Source organism: Narcine bancroftii, chromosome 3 (assembly GCF_036971445.1).
Source record: "Narcine bancroftii isolate sNarBan1 chromosome 3, sNarBan1.hap1, whole genome shotgun sequence".
NCBI lineage: Eukaryota > Metazoa > Chordata > Chondrichthyes > Torpediniformes > Narcinidae > Narcine > Narcine bancroftii.
In genome coordinates this window covers 362,425,899-362,444,948 of record NC_091471.1, presented here as the reverse complement: position 1 = coordinate 362,444,948, position 19,050 = coordinate 362,425,899, and the positions used below count along the sequence as shown (strand labels likewise).

General features: G+C 39.4%; 2 protein-coding genes across 6 annotated transcripts in view; both read right to left on the bottom strand.

Moving 5' to 3' along the window:
• The window catches only part of tbc1d16 (TBC1 domain family, member 16), a 75,196-nt gene extending 73,546 nt beyond the window's left edge, over positions 1–1,650 (bottom strand). The window contains exon 1 of one of the 4 annotated variants that reach the window (XM_069930092.1): positions 1,512–1,650. The gene's annotated coding sequence lies outside the window, so the exon portion shown is untranslated. Of the gene's footprint in view, positions 1–1,134; positions 1,455–1,511 lie in introns of those variants that run through there. The other 3 variants (XM_069930091.1, XM_069930094.1, XM_069930093.1) reach the window with 3 other exon arrangements.
• A 4,202-nt stretch (positions 1,651–5,852) lies between these two features.
• ccdc40 (coiled-coil domain 40 molecular ruler complex subunit) overlaps positions 5,853–19,050 on the bottom strand; it is an 89,553-nt gene continuing 76,355 nt past the window's right edge. For both annotated transcript variants that reach the window (XM_069930080.1, XM_069930079.1), the window contains exons 17-21: positions 17,777–17,868; positions 13,264–13,384; positions 10,791–10,979; positions 9,694–9,852; positions 5,853–7,915 (exon numbers count right to left, since the gene is read on the bottom strand). In XM_069930080.1, coding sequence (XP_069786181.1) covers positions 7,664–7,915; positions 9,694–9,852; positions 10,791–10,979; positions 13,264–13,384; positions 17,777–17,868 — 813 coding nt within the window. In that variant the 3' untranslated portion in view covers positions 5,853–7,663. The remainder of the gene's footprint in view (positions 7,916–9,693; positions 9,853–10,790; positions 10,980–13,263; positions 13,385–17,776; positions 17,869–19,050) is intronic.

Here is a 19,050-nt window from a genome sequence, read left to right as displayed (position 1 = left end):
GGGGTGGGGTTGGAAAGAGGAGAATGTCCAGTCGTGGTCATCCTTCCAAAAAATTGAAATGGGGGGGGGGGGTGGGGGTGGAAAGAGGAGAATGTCTAGTAGTGGCCATCCTTCCAAAAAATTGAAATGGGGGGGGTGGGGGTGGAAAGAGGAGAATGTCCAGTAGTGGTCATCCTTCCAAAAAATTGAAATGGGGGGGTGGGGGTGGAAAGAGGAGAATGTCCAGTAGTGGTCATCCTTCCAAAAAATTGAAATGGGGGTGGGGTTGGAAAGAGGAGAATGTCCAGTCGTGGTCATCCTTCCAAAAAATTGAAATGGGGGGGTGGGGGTGGAAAGAGGAGAATGTCTAGTAGTGGCCATCCTTCCAAAAAATTGAAATGGGGGGGGGTGGGGGTGGAAAGAGGAGAATGTCCAGTAGTGGTCATCCTTCCAAAAAATTGAAATGGGGGTGGGGTTGGAAAGAGGAGAATGTCCAGTCGTGGTCATCCTTCCAAAAAATTGAAATGGGGGGGGTGGGGGTGGAAAGAGGAGAACGTCCAGTCGTGGTCATCCAAAAAAAAAAAACAGCATTTCTTTTTCAAAAGCACAGCATTTTCCACACTCACCAACGAAAACAGAATTTATAGTCTGCCAATCCTTGGGTCAATATCATTGTTTGAGGTGATGAATGCCTTAAATGTCCACCCATAACTCAACTGGGAAGGACTATAAGCACTAAAATGTAATAAACAAGTGAATACAAGAAATTGTGGTTGAAGTAAAAAAAACCCACAATGCTGGAGAATCTCAGCAGGTGAAACAGTGTCCTTCATGGAGTAAAGATAAAGAGACGGAACCAATGTACAGGCTCGGCCCAAAATATTTGCAACATGAAAGTAGACCAGCTGAGCTTCTCCAGCATTGTGTGTTTTACCAGTACAAGAAATAAACCACTGAGGTCCCTGCCCCTCTGATTCATACCCTGCAAGAATAAGAGGGACAGATGCCACCCCCCCACCCACCACCCACCCCACCCCACCCCACCCCCAAACACTCTCCCACCCCACCCCACCCCCCACCCACCCCACCCCACCCCCAAACACTCTCCCACCCCACCCCACCCCCCACCCACCCCACCCCCAAACACTCTCCCACCGTTTCCTGGTCTATTGGGACACGTTAAACCTGGCAGTGTGGGATCAAGTTCCGGTTCATTGTCTGCCAGAGCCGTGGCTTGGTCGGAAGCCATGAGAACTGAAATCAGCCACCCAGACCTGGAACAACAGAGGCCTGAGCCAGGGCCTGGCTCAGCGCTTGGGTCCAGGTCCCGCCCCCGATGGAAGACACAGCCACGGTGATGAAGGAGCTGCGCTCCAATGAAGTGGAGCTCAGATTGCTCTTGAAAGGGGAGGGCGAGCAAGGCCTCGCAGCGAGGGCCGGCGCCAGGGAGAGCCTTGAGCCTGCCACTCCAGGTCTGGGCATTGCGGCGGAAGGAGGGGTGGGGGTGGGGGGGGGGATCGGGACCGTCATACCTCGTAGGCGCTCACGCTGCGAGGCAGCGTCCCTCTCCCCGCCACCGGTCTCACAGGTCGAGATCCCATCGCTCCCCTTCCGCCCGCTGACGTCGCCGCTCTCCCAATCGGGCCACGAGCCCGACCCCACGTGACCCGGCCGCCGCCCGGCGCTTGTTGTCGGCGTCTCCTAGCAACGAGGAACATGGCGGACTGGCGAGAGGGTTCGGCCTCGCGTCCTGGTGCAGAACTGACAGACGTAACACACACGTCGACTAACAACGCAGCGACGGCTCGTGAATGTGAGCGTCTCGCACGGTCAGTGCGAGCAGTTCCTTTGGTCACCCAGCATCCTCCCTGGCCCTTGGGAAGAAGCTGATCCTCAGCCTGGTGGTGCTGGCTCTGCTCCTCCTGCATCTCTTTCCTGACGGGGGCAGCTGGAAGGTGGGGTGTGCACGGTGCTCACTGGTTTTCAGACAACCATCCCAGTTGATGGGTTGGGGGAGAGGGTGCAGGGCGGGTTGCACTTGTACCATCAGATGACAACAGACTCGACTTAATGTCTGCCCACGGTCCAGTGATTCTCTCCACTCTTCAGGTCCCGTGGATTGCCCCCCCAGATCCATTTCTCCGCAGCACATTTACCACACTGTGATACAGGACGCTCTCCATAGAACTGTAGGAGGTTAACTTACAGCCCAGAACAGGCCAGTTCGGCCCTACTAGTCCATGCCATAACAAATCCCCACCCTCCTAGTCCCACTGACCAGCACCCGGTCCGTACCCCTCCAGTCCTCTCCTATCCATGTAACTATCCAGTCTTTCCTTAAATGTATCCAATGATCCCACCTCGACCACGTCTGCCGGAAGCTCATTCCACATCCCCACCACCCTTTGCGTAAAGAAATTTCCGCTCATGTTCCCCTTATAATTTTCCCCCTTCAATCTTAAACCATGCCCTCTAGTTTGAATCTCCCCCACTTTTAATTGAAAAAGCCTATCCACATTTTAAAGTCTTAAACACCTCTATCAAGTTCAAGTCCCCCCTCAATCTTCTACGCTCCAGAGAAAAAAGCCCTAGTCTGCACAACCTTTCCCTGTAACTCAAACCTTGAAATCCTGTCAACATTCTCATGAACCTTCTCTGCACTCTCTCTATTTTGCTTATATCTTTCCTATAATTTGGTGACCAAAACTGTACACAGTACTCCAAATTTGGCCTCACTAATGCCTTATACAATTTCATCATAACCTCCCTACTCTTGAATTCAAAACTCCGATTTATGAAGGCCAACATTCCAAATGCCTTCTTCACCACACCATCTACCTGAGTATCAGCCTTGAGGGTACTATTTACCATCACTCCTAAATCCCTTTGTTGCTCTGCACATCTCAATAGCCTACCATTTAATACATATGACCTATTTAGATTTGCCTTTCCAAAATGTAACACCTCACACTTATCTGTATTAAATCCCATCAGCCATTTCTCAGCCCACACCTCCAGCCTTCCTAAAGGTTGACAGAATGGTGGCTGGTCGCCTTGCCCACTTCAGTCTTCTCAGGATGGGCAGCTGCTGTTCCACCTTCCAGACAAGTGAGGAGATGGGTCACCAGACTCCAAGGAAAATGATCTGTTTTCAGTATTCGTTATGTTGGTGCAGGTTACTGTTGATAACTATTGTTTCTTCAAAACAGCATAGTGCAACTTTTTACATTCTCTAGTATGAATTATTCAACATTTCATTTGAAAATTGACATGACATTTTAGCATGACTCTGTTCTGCTCTAAGAAACTTATAAAGACCTCAATTGGTATCAACTCATTAGTCATCATATTTTTGTGCTATACTTTCACTCTCATAAGTTGAAAGGAACTGATGATGAATTTAGGTTTGTTTTTGAGTAAGCCACCCAAATATGAGAAGACATTTTTCACCCAGAGGATAATGAATATAGAAATATTTACCCACTCATAGTTGCAAGAGATTGATGATATTTGGATTAGTGTAATGTAGATATAGTAATAGTGGAGGGTGGGGACAGCATTTCCTTTTTTGTTTCCAAAGCACATAATTTTCCATACTGACCAACAAAAACAGAATTTAGATGGCCATCCTACAGGCCAATACTCTCAGGACAAGAATAAACTCCAGAGGGTTTATAAACTCTGCCTTCAACATCAGAGGTACCAGACCACTCCATCAAGGATATCTACATGAGGCGATGTCTTAGAAAAGCAGCCTCTATCTTCAAAGACCCCCACTACCCAGGCCACACCCTTTTCACTCTGCTACCATTAGGAAAAAGGTACACGAGCACTCAACAGCACAACAATTTCTTCCCCACTCCCATCAGATTTCTGAATAATCATTGAACCAAAAGCACTGCCTTACTTTTCGTCCCTAACTATTTTTATTTATAATAACATTATATGATGGTTATAATACGAATGTTTGCCCTATGATGTTGCTGCAAAACACCGAATTTCATGACTTATTCATGACAATAAATTCTGATTCTGAATATCATTGTTTGAGTTGATGAATGTCTTAAAAGTCCACATATCTCATCGCAAATAGCGCCTTTGGAAGACTACACAAAAGAGTCTGAAAAAACAACCAACTGAAAAACCTCACCAAGATCAGCGTGTACAGAGCTGTTGACATACCTACACTCCTGTTCGGCTCCGAATCATGGGTCTTCTACCGGCATCACCTACGGCTCCTAGAACGCTTCCACCAGCGTTGTCTCCGCTCCATCCTCAACATTCATTGGAGCGACTTCATCACCAACATCGAAGTACTCGAGATGGCAGAGGACGACAGCATTGAGTCCACGCTGCTGAAGATCCAGCTGCACTGGGTGGGTCACGTCTCCAGAATGGAGGACCATCGCCTTCCCAAGATCGTGTTATATGGTGAGCTCTCCACTGGCCATCGTGTCAGAGGTGCACCAAAGAAGAGGTACAAGGACTGCCTAAAGAAAGCTCTTGGTGCCTGCCACATTGACCACCGCCAGTGGGCCGATATCGCCTCAAACCGTGCATCTTGGCGCCTCACAGTTCGACGGGCAGCAACCTTTGAAGAAGACCGCAGAGCCCACCTCACTGACAAAAGACAAAGGAGAAAAAACCCAACACCCAACCCCAACCAACAAATTTTCCCCTGCAACCGCTGCAACCGTGTCTGCCTGTCCCGCATCGGACTTGTCAGCCACAAACGAGCCTGCAGCTGACGTGGACATTTACCCCCTCCATAAATCTTTGTCCGCGAAGCCAAGCCAAAGACGAAGGACCATAAACTCTAAGATGTAATAAACAGGTTAATTCAAGAAATAAACCTCTTAAGTTCCACTGAGATCCCTACCCCACTGATTCAGCTTACCCTGCAAGAATAAAATAAGGGACAGATGCACCCAACACACTGCATTGCATCCCAAACTCTTGTTTAAGATTAAAGTACTGACTTTCATGACTCTGTCCAAAGGCATTTTACACAAGCAATTTTTGAATTGTAGCACTTGTATCATGAAAAATATGGCCTTGAATTTGTCTACATAGATCCCAAACACAGTGCATTTATGGCCAGAAATCTGTTTATAAATGGTAATAGAACCATAATGGATTGAAATGCTCATACCAACCATTTATCTAGACTAATACCATTTACAAGCACTTGGCCCATAAGCTTTTCGTGGATTGGTTATGCAACCACTTGTCCACACTTCCTAAATGTTGAGAGTGTGTGTCTCCACCATCAATTCAAGCAGTGTGTTCTAGATTCCAAGCACCTTCTGGGTGAAAATATTCTTCCTCAACATTGAATGAAATATCTTATCCTTCACCCAAAACCTATAGTTTTAGGGATATCTTTCTACTCTATGCCTCATATAATTTGGTATACCTCTATTGTTCAATCTCCTCTGCTATAAAGAAATAAAACCCAGCCAGTCCAGATTCTCTTAATTCCTGCACTTTTTCTCCCAGAATCTCCTCCACACCCTCTCCAGGGCAATACTTCACATAATGTGACAACCATAACTGTCCATAATACTCCAACTGTGGGCTAATCAAAGGTTCATAAACTTGTACCATGACCTCCATACGTTTATATTTATGCCCGGCTAAGGAAGACAAGTATACCTTATACCTTCACACCACCATATGAACCAAGATTGACCCTCCAAGGAGTTTTGGACTTGTCTAATCAAGATCCCTGTATTCCTCAACAATCCCTCAGGCCCTACCAATCATTACATGTCATGAACAGTTCATTAAAATTTTATTTAAATTCACTTCCACTTTATTGAGATTAAAAGCCATGATGAAATAATCTTTCTTTGGTTAACCACACACCTGAAAATTTTTCAGATTTCAGATTTATTGTCAGAGTACATACATCACATACAACCCTGAGATTCATTTTTCCTGTGGGCATGGCAGAATTACCAATAATTGGTAGTGCAAAACAAGAACTGTACACAGCGTAAAACAAAGAAAGATAACAAATGCAAACAAACTGACTATGCAATACAGGGAGGTCAAAAAGAAAATCAGTAAGGTGCACAAGTAAGAATCCTTAAATGAGTCTCTGATTGAGTTAGTCATTGAGGAGTCAGATGGAGGAGGGGTAGCAACTGTTCCTGAACCTGGTGGTGCGAGATTTGTGACACCTATACCTCTTTCCTGATGGTAGCAGCGAGAACAGAGCATGTGCTGGGTGGTGAGGGTCTTTGATCTTTGCTGCTGCTCTGCGACAGCAGCATTCTCTTAGATGTACTCAGTAGTGGGGAGGTTTTGCCTGATGTCCTGGGTTGTCTCCACTACTTTTTGGAGGGCTTTATGCTCAAGGATATTGGTGTCTCGATACCAGAGCATGATGTAGCCGGTCAGCCCACTTTCCACCACACCTGTGTATAAATTTGCCAGGATTTCTTAGGAAACCCTGAGGAAGGAGAGGAGCTGATGTGTTTTCTTCATGATGCCATTGGTATGCTGGGTCCAGGAAAGATCCTCCAAGATAGTGACTCCCAAGAAAATATCCAAAGTTTTCAGCCAAAGGATCATAAATTTTAGAAGCCTCAGTTGCTCAGCATATTCAAGGAAGAAATCAACAGATTTTTAGATAATAAAAATGGGGAGAAACTATTTAATATTTACCTGCCTCATGCCATTATCTGTGGAGAACATTAAAAGCTTGCAGATGAATAGTAACCAATATTAACAATACTTTTTATGAAATAAAAACATACTATATTTGATTCCATTAACCAACTTTTCTTCACTTTGCACTGGAACATTTTTTTGCTATTTTCCTTTTGTCAACTATATCCATTAATGAAATTTGCCCAACAGGGCAAATCTAATTAATTTTTGATCATATACAAAGAGAAGCTGGAGGGAATCAGTGAGATGCTGACCGTTTCTATCCAAGGAAGCTGCTTGACATGTTAAGATTCTCCAGCTTCTCTTGTTCAATCAAGATTCCACTATCTGCATTTTTTGTATTTCTCATTTTCTTTTCATGTTTTGAATCAGTTACTTAACAGAAAATTATCAGAACTTTTGATACACATTTTATTAATTTCAATATAGCATATTAATGTGGATCTTTTAATACTATAATAATCAGTCAATGGTCAATTCTTTGAATCCTTAAAGTAGAATAATTTATTTCACAACTATTTTAAACTTCAGCACGATAAATAGATTTCTCCCATTATCTTTCCAACACTTACCGAATTTAAGATCACCCCACCCACCTCCTTTTGTTTGCGTGCACCCCATAAACATTTGATAATTGGTTAAATCCCAGATTCCAATCCCTCCTGTGGTTCTATTTATTTATCATTTTACATATATGCTTTTTATGTGATACACCTTTTCCTTTGACTGACTAAATGATTCAAGATGAATCATGTAAAACAATTTAATCACCATTAAAATTAAAAATTATTTTTATTTGAACACCCAAATTCACATCAGCATAAATTTGAAATTCACATGCAAACCATTTCAGATGTTTCTTCAGAAACATTCTGAAAAAAATCCCATTTGATCTTAGTAATGATATATAATGTACTGATCACAACTATCTTTTTAATTAATTCTATTTGCTGACAACATTAGTTATTTCCACTGTCTAGTTTGCTACTATTTCTGAGAATCCCTTTTATGGCTGTCCTTCCTGTGCTGTTCCACGTGTAGCTAATGCAAGGGTCACTTTATGCAGCACTCCCTGGTAACGGGGCCACTCCTCCTTGACACGGTCAATGATGGCGTTGATGATATGGATTCGACTCTCTTGTTTCTGAAGTTCATTATTTAGTGTTTCTTCAGATCTGCATTGTTTTATGTACTTTCCTTCTTTCACTGCTTGAAGGTGTTTGAGACGGGTCTGGAAAGCCACTATTCTGTTGAGATTCTAAACAGCAAGTGATAGAAATATGTTTAATTTATGTAGATGGTTTTATTTAACTTATTTTTTATTATTTTTAGTCACTAATGGACTCAAAGTGACAAAAGGGAAAAGACAAAGTTAGAAAGCACATAACATTTCCACTTTCATGAATATCTGGATTTGACGTGGTGAGCTCAGAGTAGCTGTAGACTTGTTTAAACTCCCATTCACCATCATGTCTCATTATAAATTTTGCACCAAACACTATCAATAAAATGCAAAGAAATACATAATTTGCTGGCATCAAATAAACAAAATATAATAAACAAAGAAACAACTTTTTTCATAATGTACAAAAAATAAAATATTGCAATTCATTTTATAAGTACATCAAATAGCTAGTACTGAGCCATGCAGATTCAGATTTTATTTCTACTGAGTCAGTTTTCTTAACAAAAGGAAGTGAGGTATTACAATTGACCTCAACCAGATAAAAAAAATTCTGTGAAGAATTACACAGCAGTAGAAGTTGAGCTGTAACCAGATAAAGACTCATCTACAATTACAGTCTATTGAAGTATCAAAATAGAAGTTTGTTTCGTACAATTATTATAATAGAATACTTCTGGTATTTGTGGAACCATAATCCAGCGTGCCACCCTTTTCAGAGAGATAAAAGAGGAAAGTAACTCCTGTTTCTAAGTCACATTCATGCACAACATATTAAGAGTCAATATACTTGATTGGTAAAAATGTGTTTGTACATCGTTCAATTTCCCAAAGGGTGAGTCTCGGACACAAACACATCAAGTCATGTACAAATCTGATTACTTGAGTACTTCACAGCCAAATATTTAAATAATCTAAACCAATGCTCCAGTTATTAAAGAGTAACCCAGTCGACTATGGGTAAATAAATGGAAAACAACAGTATAATCAATCATATCTTAATTAATGAAACTGCCAAAATTCAAACATGATTAATTGTCAATTGCCCAATCTACCAGGAGACAACCAGTAAATATGGAATGTGCATAACTTACTTTTACGGGACAGGTACATTGCTGGAAGAGCAGCAATTACTGTCTGTTCTTAACTGCTCAAAGAAGGAATCACTGAGCCTGTTTTTTTTTTGAACTGCAGTTCTTCTTGTGAAGATACCCATAACATTTTTGAGTTGGAAGTTCAATTTAGACCCAGTGATAACAAAAAAACCAGCAATAAATTCCAAGGTCAGGATAGTACACAATTGGAAAAGTGCATGTCAAGATATTCTTCTTGGCTGAAGACATGGCTGGTTTTGAAGGTACTGTTTGAATAGTCTTAGCCAATTACTGCAGGGAATTTTGTAAATGACACACTGAGGCCAGAGTGCATTGGTGTTGCAGCAAATGAAGATTTGAATATTTGATGGTCGCCAATCAAATTGACTTTTTTTTTGTCTGAGATCATGATGAGTTTCTTGTATGTTGTTGAGGCTACACTCATCCAAATGCACGATTCCATCAAACCCCTTCCATCTCAATCAAATACAAACACATTGAGAAATCAAGAGATTTTGATCTAGTCCCATAATGGATATCTCACATCAAGGGAATTGAGTTTGAGAAATATACTGAAATTTTCAAAATTAATAGTAATTATTCTCTGCCACAAAATAACATGAAAAACAAATGTTTATGATTAGCTGAATTAATTACATGTAATTATCATCTAAAATCTTAAAGTTTCCAAATTAATAGTTTGATTTCAGCATGCTTCAAACCAAAATACACTCTTTATTTTCTAAAAATTATTCTTACCACTCTTTTCTTTTCCTGCAGAGATTCTAAGCTTGCTTCAATCTGATCAACTGTAGATCTCTGTTCTTGAATTTGACACTGCTTTTCTCCCAATTGCTCACACACAGTTTTCTGCAACTTCCTCAACTCTTCAATAGTTTTGTCCATTTCTTCTATATTCTATGAATACAAACGTAGTCAGAATAACGATAATTTTGAGAATATCATTAATCTGTTAAATTAAGGAAAGTGAAACTTACTGGTTGGTTCAATATGTTTAAAGTAACGAGAGAAAATGTTATTTGCTTTCATTACTTTTTCATTCTAAGAAGGAGTCTGTCATTTCCAGCCTGTCACAGAATGCCAGTTTAGCTCAATAAGGTTCTGTCAAAATGTTTAGTCCAATGAATTTTTAAACCACGTTGTCACAATAGACAGTCTCAGGACAATCACAGTGGACAATTGCATGAAGGGTAGCGATTAATTAAAACGGACATCACAGTTTAACTATTCTCTATGGACACAACCATAGGAATAAGCAAAAAACTTTTGCTGTGTACTTCAATATAGCTAGTACAGGGTGCCAGCAAAATAACTCCATTTATTTTACATACAAACCTACAAATTCTTTCATCAACAGGTAAAATTATAGCTCTTTTTCTCTCTCCACACACACACATCCTTAACACGTTCTCATTTTCCTCTTCTTTGTCTCTCTCTTGCCCAACCCCCACCTCCTTACTACTCAACATTCCTGAGAGGTGGGTGGTGATTTGTTACTTTGTAATTATGTAAAATGAGCAAAAATTTATTGTGATAACTGACAGCCCAAATGATTGCCATTTAGATCTTATTGCTAATGTTTGAATTTAAAATGCAGTGTTTTGAGCTTTTTTAAAATTGAACAAAAACAAGTTTGGTTGTTTTGATCTGATCTTGAATGGAAGAGAAGAAATGACAGTGAATTCATCATTATGCATCCAAATATTTCTTTGCCAGGTACATTATCAAGAAAACTATTCAAGTCATTTGATAAAAATTTCAGTGGATGAAGGAGTCTTAGCTGAGCTGGAAGAAAATAGACAGTATTTTTTATTTAATTCTATGGTTTATGCTACCTTTTGCACATCAGCAACTTTCCTGCACAGGTCTTGTATCTTGTTACGATAATCATTCCGAGTTGCTTGCTTCTTGTCCAATTTTGCCTGTGCTTCCCCACGTGTCAAAATTGTCTCCCTGCTTGCAATAGCAGCTTCCATATCACGAATCATATGTTCTTGATGCTTCATAAGCTGACTGTAACGTATCTTTGAATGAAGAATACAAATATTATCAAGCAATACCAGAATGGCTCTAAGAAATATTAATTTAAAAGGGCTAATTAGGGGCAAATGAAAACTTTGACTTATTTCCATGTTCAATGAATGGGGTATGTAAGTTATACACAAATTACAATGAACTTGCTAATCTTAAATAAAATTAAGAAATAAAATTGTAGCATTTTAAAAATAATTATCATCAGGGAGTATTTCATAATTACTGTCATGCCTTCTGAATGATAATTTCAATATTTCAATACATATTCTATACAGAGCAAGAAATTATGTTGAGAACAGAACATAGCTAACATTGCAATACATGCATTTGATCCTCCATGACATTGCTATGTCATGGATATAATGGGTGAGAAATTGTGATCATTACCATCTGATTATTTTGGCACACGTGCTTTCAGAGCACCAAAATTATATCTACAGCATATACGCATAGTTGGGGGTGAATACTGCCAAGTGGTACTTGAAATTGCATGCTTGAAGGCACTGATGTATTGAAAAGGTGGCAGATAATTGACATTTTGAAATCCAAAGTTTCATTTTTTACCACAATTAACCTCATGTGGCTGAACAGACAACAGGGATCCTTCACTGGTAAATTTAAACGTATTATCTTCTATTTAAATAACTAATTTCTATTATTTTTCATTTTGACTGTTGGAAAAATTCTACAATTGTTTGATGCCTTTCTAATAATGCAGAGAGAAAAAAGAACGAGAGAGGTGGAAAAATGAGTTTGTACTCAAAATCTCTGCCCTAATTCTTCTTTCATCAGCTGTTTGAAACTATGCATACCTTTATTCACAAATAATCATGATACATGCATATTTTTAAAAAGCTATATTAAAATAAATATCTCAATCTGTTTGTATCCCATAGAACTAATTTCTTCCCACCTTTCTCTGAATGCAGTCCCTTCCCATTGGTACACTTGCCACTTCTGATGTGCAACAGTTTCATTTCCTGGCCCAAACCAGCTTATTTTCATGATGGAAGTCCAATCAATCTAGATCACCATATGACACCAGGATTGTTAGAGGGCCTTTTCCTTAGTCTTTGAACAGAAGTCCAATTGGTTCCCTTTTATCCTCCATACCCCAGCTAAACTAACTCTCTCACTGAATAATTTCCCCCTTAACCCATTTATGTGGGGATGTGGGGATCCATATAGTCCAAGTTGTGCTTACTGCTGTGGGATATGTAGTCCACTCATTGTTCGATACCATCAGGCCCTCGTCTCTCACCACCTTCTGGTTTCATTCAAGTGTGACAGTTCCATCAACTTTGCAGTCAAATTTCATCTGCTCTCATTTTAACCTGGTCATCCCTAGTCTTTCCCTTTCTCTTCTTTTCTATCAACATTTCAGGAATAGATGAGCAGTTAGCCTGCAGATCCGTGAACTCACCACTCCCCCCCGCCCCCCCAGCACTCTGCCTCTTTCAAGGATTTCATTCCACCTCCATCATTTCTGCTTTGATAATGCCACTTTTTTTTTTAAAAACCTCACTTCCCTCAACCATACTTCCCCACAATCACTGAGTACTCAATGATATCTGTTAGATTTCCTGCAATTCTGGTCTCAGCCACTTTTCTCCACTTAGGATAGAGTTCTCCTTGTCCAGAACATCCACTTCACCTGATTCTGCATGCAATGAATAATTTCCAGCAACAACATTATGATGACATAATGATGCATTTTCCTGATCCAATCTGCCTTCTGAAGGGAACATTTCCCCCTGTGTTACTCTGGTCCACATTTCCATCTTCATCAATGACCACCCTTCTTCTCAAGAGGGCATAGGTTTAATGTGAGAGGAAGGAGTTCACACACACACACACACACACACACACACACACACACACACACACACACACACACACACACACACACACACACACAGACGAAATCGAATCAGATGCAACCATTAGGTAGACTGTCTTGGACAATTACTGGAATAAACAAAGCATATAAGAATGTGGACCTAGTGTGAGGAAAAATTGTAGACAGGTGAAAACAATATGGCAGGCAAAAAAGCTTAGTTTTGTGCTGACCAACTCTATGGCCATGTTATATTTATAATTTTTCCAGAGTCCAATGAAAAATTAATGCTTTCTACCTGCACAGAAACAGTCTGATCTTGCATGTATTTCAGCATTTTTTTAGTTTCAGATTTTTAACATATCCAGAACTTTGCTTTTGGATTGCCAACACATTGTTAATTCAGTACTGTGAGCCATATTTTCAGATTAACTCACTTCCATCCTATGTATTTCAGTTTTCATGGCTCGTATCTCACCCTGTCCAACCTCTGAGTCAACAGCTGATTTTGCCTCTTTTGCTAGCTGTATTTTCTTCTCCCACAGCATAATCTGACGCCTGTAAAAAAAATTCTAAAATTAAAAACACCATGTCACCTCTTAGCCCTTTCCTAGCTTCTTTCTCCCTTGATATCATGCCTTCCAACTTTAAGTGCCCCAACGCAAAACGTTGAATGACAATTTTGACCAATGGATGCTGTGTGACCTGCTATTCCTCCAGTATCTCATTGTTTGTTCCATTAACTGTGTTTGACCTGATACCGTACAATTTCATGAGGTCCACAGTTAATGCTGATGGATTGTAGGGAGAAGTTGCTTATAAATCTGTTGCCCTATTAATTTGGTCAGATTTCCCATCTTAGACATAGCTCTATAAGTTTGCAAATAAAGTTTTGCAGAGTTAAATTAGGTTTAACATTGTGGTAGTTTCAAGGTGAGCTTTTTAAAAAAAAAATTCTAGGTATTCCAGAAAAATCAAATTCTTCCACGGTGGTATCTGAACTCACATCTCCAGATCATTAACACAGGCACCTGGTTTCTTAGCCAAGTTACACAAAATCAAAGGTATTATTCTCTTAGAAACTGCTCAGAAAATTGAAAGTAAAACTTTTTTGAATTTTGCATGTTCAGATTCAATGAGATCAAACAAATCCTTAACAGGTTATTCCTTCATTCATTGTTGATCATTTTGTCTTCAGCATACTTTTGCAAATCAGGTTGCAATCAGTTAAAGGTTGGACATTCTAAATGTAACATTATTTCAATATTGGATATAGAATGTGCTAGAACAACTCTAGTTCAGACTGTTCTTTCCACTTCATTATTTAATATATATATTGTAAAATTCCATCAGAATTTAAGCAATGACTTTGAATTTAATTGCAGCAAAATAATTTTCTTTTCTTTGGCTTGGCTTCGCGGACGAGGATTTATGGAGGGGGTAAAAAAAGTCCACGTCAGCTGCAGGCTCGTTTGTGGCTGACCAGTCCGATGCGGGACAGGCAGACACGATTGCAGCGGTTGCAAGGGAAAATTGGTTGGTTGGGGTTGGGTGTTGGGTTTTTCCTCCTTTGCCTTTTGTCAGTGAGGTGGGCTCTGCGGTCTTCTTCAAAGGAGGCTGCTGCCCGCCAAACTGTGAGGCGCCAAGATGCACGGTTTGACTGCATTATCATCAATTCTAAATAACAACATTTCCATAATTTAGACATTTCAGAGAAAATTGTTGCTATATTACTTCAACTTTTCAAATTAATATCATTAACAGATGAAACAACATCCTGAATTTATGGCTGAAATACCAAGAGGATATACAGGTACATTAAGAAAAACACCATAAGAAACAGGAACAGACCATTTCATTCATCATCTACCACTTAATAAGATCACTTTTGCAAAACCAACATAACATATTAAAGTGCAAAAACAAAATCTTTTTCCATTGGCAGAAAGTAAAGACACTGGAAACATCAGTGACCTTGAGCTTTTAGTTTCGTCACTTTAATCTTCCAACCCACTTTGACAGATTTGTCTGTGGCCTTAAACATTATCTTGTGTCGTGGAATTTTATACTTTGAAACTCAGTATGGAGCCCAACGATTTCAGACGATTCACATAAACACTTCAGACTGACCAGCTCTTATTAGTTATGCATCTGTAATATTAACTCGATTCTCTCTTCAGGGGAACTACCCAATTTGCAGAGCAGTTCCAGGATTTTCAATTCCTGCCACACCACTGAAATGGCCAAAATGAAGTTACAGTTGATATCCACTGAGCAAATTTTACTATATTCCAATCTATTTTCCATGAGGACCAAGCAGCTTGTTCTTTGGTTTACCACAACAATCACTTCAACACTGATCTTCAACGGCCAGTTGAGAGGAACTTGTCTTTTTCGAAACCAATTTCAGTTGTGGGTAGAGGATGACATCCTAATGATTTTTCCTCCCATTCTCATTCATTCTCAAGTTTCTTGTCCAACCCCCCCCCACCTCTTATTTCTCATCCAAATGCCGCCCATCAGCATTTGTTACTAAATAATGCTGATTACAGAAACCGTGAGAAAGTCAGAAAACATTTTCTCTCCTTCACAATTCTGAAAATATCATCACTAAGTTGCAGGGAGGATTGTGGAAGGATAGATAGGACAAAGGTGAGGTCAAGGGTTAAGTTGGCTGCTTGATGGGTTAACAGGGGTATTTAGGGAAAGAGAATATAGGACATATAACATTACAGCACAGTACGGGCCCTTTGGCCCTTGATGTTGCGCCGACCCATATATTCCTGAAAGAACTAAATCCTCCCTACCCTTAACTCTATTTTTCTTCCATCCATGTGCCTGTCTAAGAGTCTCTTAAATGTCCCTAATGCTTCAGCCTCCACCTCCCTCCCTGGCCAGGCATTCCAGGCCCCCACAACTCTGTGTAAAAAAAAAAAAAAAAACACCTTACCCCTGATGTCTCCCCTAAACTTCCCTCCCTTCATTTTGTACACATGCCCTCTGGTGTTCGAGAATCCTACTCTGGGGTAGACCCTCTATTAGGTCTCCTCTCATCCTTGTACACTCCAAAGAGAAAAGTCTCAGCTCTGATAATCTTCACTTATAAGATTTATTTTCCAATCCAGGCAATATCCTGGTAAATCTCCTCTGCACCTATGATGAGGTGACCAGAACTGCACACAATACACTTAGCATGGTCTCACCAGAGATTTGTAGAGTTGCAACATGACCTCTTGACTTTTGAACTCAATCCCCCTATTAACGAAGTCCAACATCCCACAGACCTTCTGATTTCAGATTTATTACCAGAGTACATACATGACATCACATACAACCCTGAGATTCCTTTTACCTGCAGGAGTGGCAGAATTACCATTAATTGGTAGTGCTAAAAGTAAACTGTACACAGAGTAACCAATCAAAAGAACTGTTAACAGGTAACAAATGATTGTGCAATACAGAGGGAACAAAGAAGAAAAAAATCAATAAAGTACACAAGCAAGAGTCCTTAAATGAGTCTCTGATTGACTTTGCCTTTGAGGATTCTGATGATGGAGGGATACCAGCTGTTCCTGAATCTGTTGTGCGAGTCTTGTGGCACCTATTCCTCTTTCCTGATGGCAGCAGGAAACTATCTTAACTATTCTATTAACCTGTGCGGTAACCTTGAGAGATGTATGAATTTGGACCAGAAGGTCCCTCTGATCATCCACACTCTTAAGTAACAGGCCATTAGTAACAGAGCATTTTGTCCTTCCAAAATGTATCACCTCACACTTATCAGGATTGAACGCCATCTACCACTTTTCTGCCCAACTTGGCATCCTTTTTTAACCTAAACACAAGCCTTTGTTCAAAAGAAAACTGAAATGAAGCCATCTACAGTGTGAAAACAAAGAAAATGGAATGTAAAAGTTGCAAAATCCAATAGGTCAGGCTAAGATAATGAGTAGAGAAAAATGGAGACAATATCACGTGGCACAATTGTATGTTAGTTTCTTGATGTTGCAGGATTCACTATTGAGTCCAATAGTGGCAAGACAGAAAATGACATCAGCTTACGATGGAACTTGTTATAAAAATACAGAGATACATTATGGAATGAGAATAGGATGCAGAATTAAAATGGCAAGGACTGAAAGCTCACAGGTCCCCTTGCAAACTGAATGGAGGTGCTCTGCAAAGTCATCATCTGATCGCTTCTCCAGTGTTCGGGAAATCATATTGCAAGAGGTTCAAATGACTGCTTGACCTGCTGATGTTTCCAGCATCTTTCTTTAATTTCAGATTTAAAACATTTTTGTTTTGATTTTCTTGTGTTAACAGTATACTTTCTCTCACTAGCATCCTTCCTGACTTCTTAGATTGCTTCTTTAACATACACTCTGATCTTTCTTGGTCATCTCCTCAGTCTAAACCAAACTATTCAGAAAACCACAGTCTTGTATGAACTCCGAGTTAACCTTCTAGCCCCATCACAAAGACTCTCTCCTTCTACCCTATTGCTCATACTCTAACCCTTACCAAGTTTGGCTGATTTACGATTCTATGCTCATTAAGCAACATCTACTCACTGGCCATCACATTCAACTTTTTAATGATCAATTTAATGATCTTGCATCTCTAATACGTCCTCCAGCCTGACAACAATTAAACCATTGCTTTCCTACAACTCTAAACATTGAACTACCCTCTTCATCCGACTATTAACAGCCAACGAGTTAGTTCAAGCATTGGAACTTTCTTCCTTGAAACTTCCAGTATTTCTAATTCTTTTAAGATTCTTCTTAAAGCTAACTCTGGTGAGAATTTCAATCTCTTTCTTCAGCTTAGTGTCGTTTTTTTTCTTATCACCTTGAGATGTTATCGTTCAAGCCATTTTAGATTAATATTCTTGAAATGCCTTTTGCAAATACAAAATCTGACGCACATACACTCATGGCAACTCACTCTGCTTCCACGAGGCTGTTAAGCTGTCGTCCTTTCTCTTCTTTCAATTGGTCCAGATACTGTTGTTTTGCGATGGATTGTCGCTCTGCATCCTGAGAGATAATAAATTACATTTAGTCTGAGGTTTCAAGTTACGGGTTTATTTTATTCTGCTGTTTGTCCTGAGATTTGCAAAGTGACTCATCACTTACAAGAAAGCAGAGCGTAGTTTGGATACAACTGTAGAGTTTCAACGAATGTAATACATATTTAACTAGTGCCAAAATGAAAAAAGGAAGACTCAACTTTTCACCAAAACCTCGCTAGAATTAGTTTGTAGATGAATCTGCCATTAAAGCATACTGATAAATGCATCTTTAAAATAAATGATCTTTGTAGGATATTTCTTTTCTTTTAAAAATATATTTACTGGTTAAAATGAAAATTTTTGTATACAAGGTACATATCAATAAATCATATCAACCATTTCATAAATGAAATAAACCATTTCATTTAGCATAACATCTGCAATTGTCATCACCATTTTTCATTTCTTAATCAAAAAAGGAAATATTCACATTTTATATTACAATCAATGTTTACAATTCTCAATTATACAATTTAAAAACATTTAAAAAGGTAAAAGATAATATTTTATTTTGAGCCAATGTCAATAAAAGATCCTCTTCTTGAGAAAAACCAAATAGAGCAATTAATGGGAAGGGTTTGACTTTGAACAAAAAAACACTGAGAGTATGAACATTTTTTATTATTGGGTGGTCAATATATGCAATTTGCTCCTTTTGTTACATTTTGATAAACTAATTGACCCCCCCCCCCACCCCCTTCTTGGGTAAAAATGCAATTGAACTTTTCAAAATATTCATCTATGTTGGCAATTTTAGGGTATTTTCTACCCTTTTTCTTTTTATAAATTCACCGACAATCCAGTAGGTTGAGAATATAGGCACAATTTTGAAACTTTTTTGGAATTCAGAGTTTTCCCCTTAACACATCTAATCATTTTTTTCAACCTTTTTTGTTAGATACAAGCTTTAAGGAATGGGATAGATTAGGTAAAATGTTTTAAAGGTCTTTTTATTTGAGATAATTTTGCTTGTTTTAAATAGTTGGCGGCAAAATTTAAGTTATCAAACTCATTTTTTAGATACTTACAAGTTGGACATTTTGTTCATTCCAAGTCTCTAATTTTCCACAAATTTCTGAGACAAATATTTTGAATTTGTTTTTTTTTCTTACAGCTAATCTCAGAGGCTCAATTTCAATTATCTATA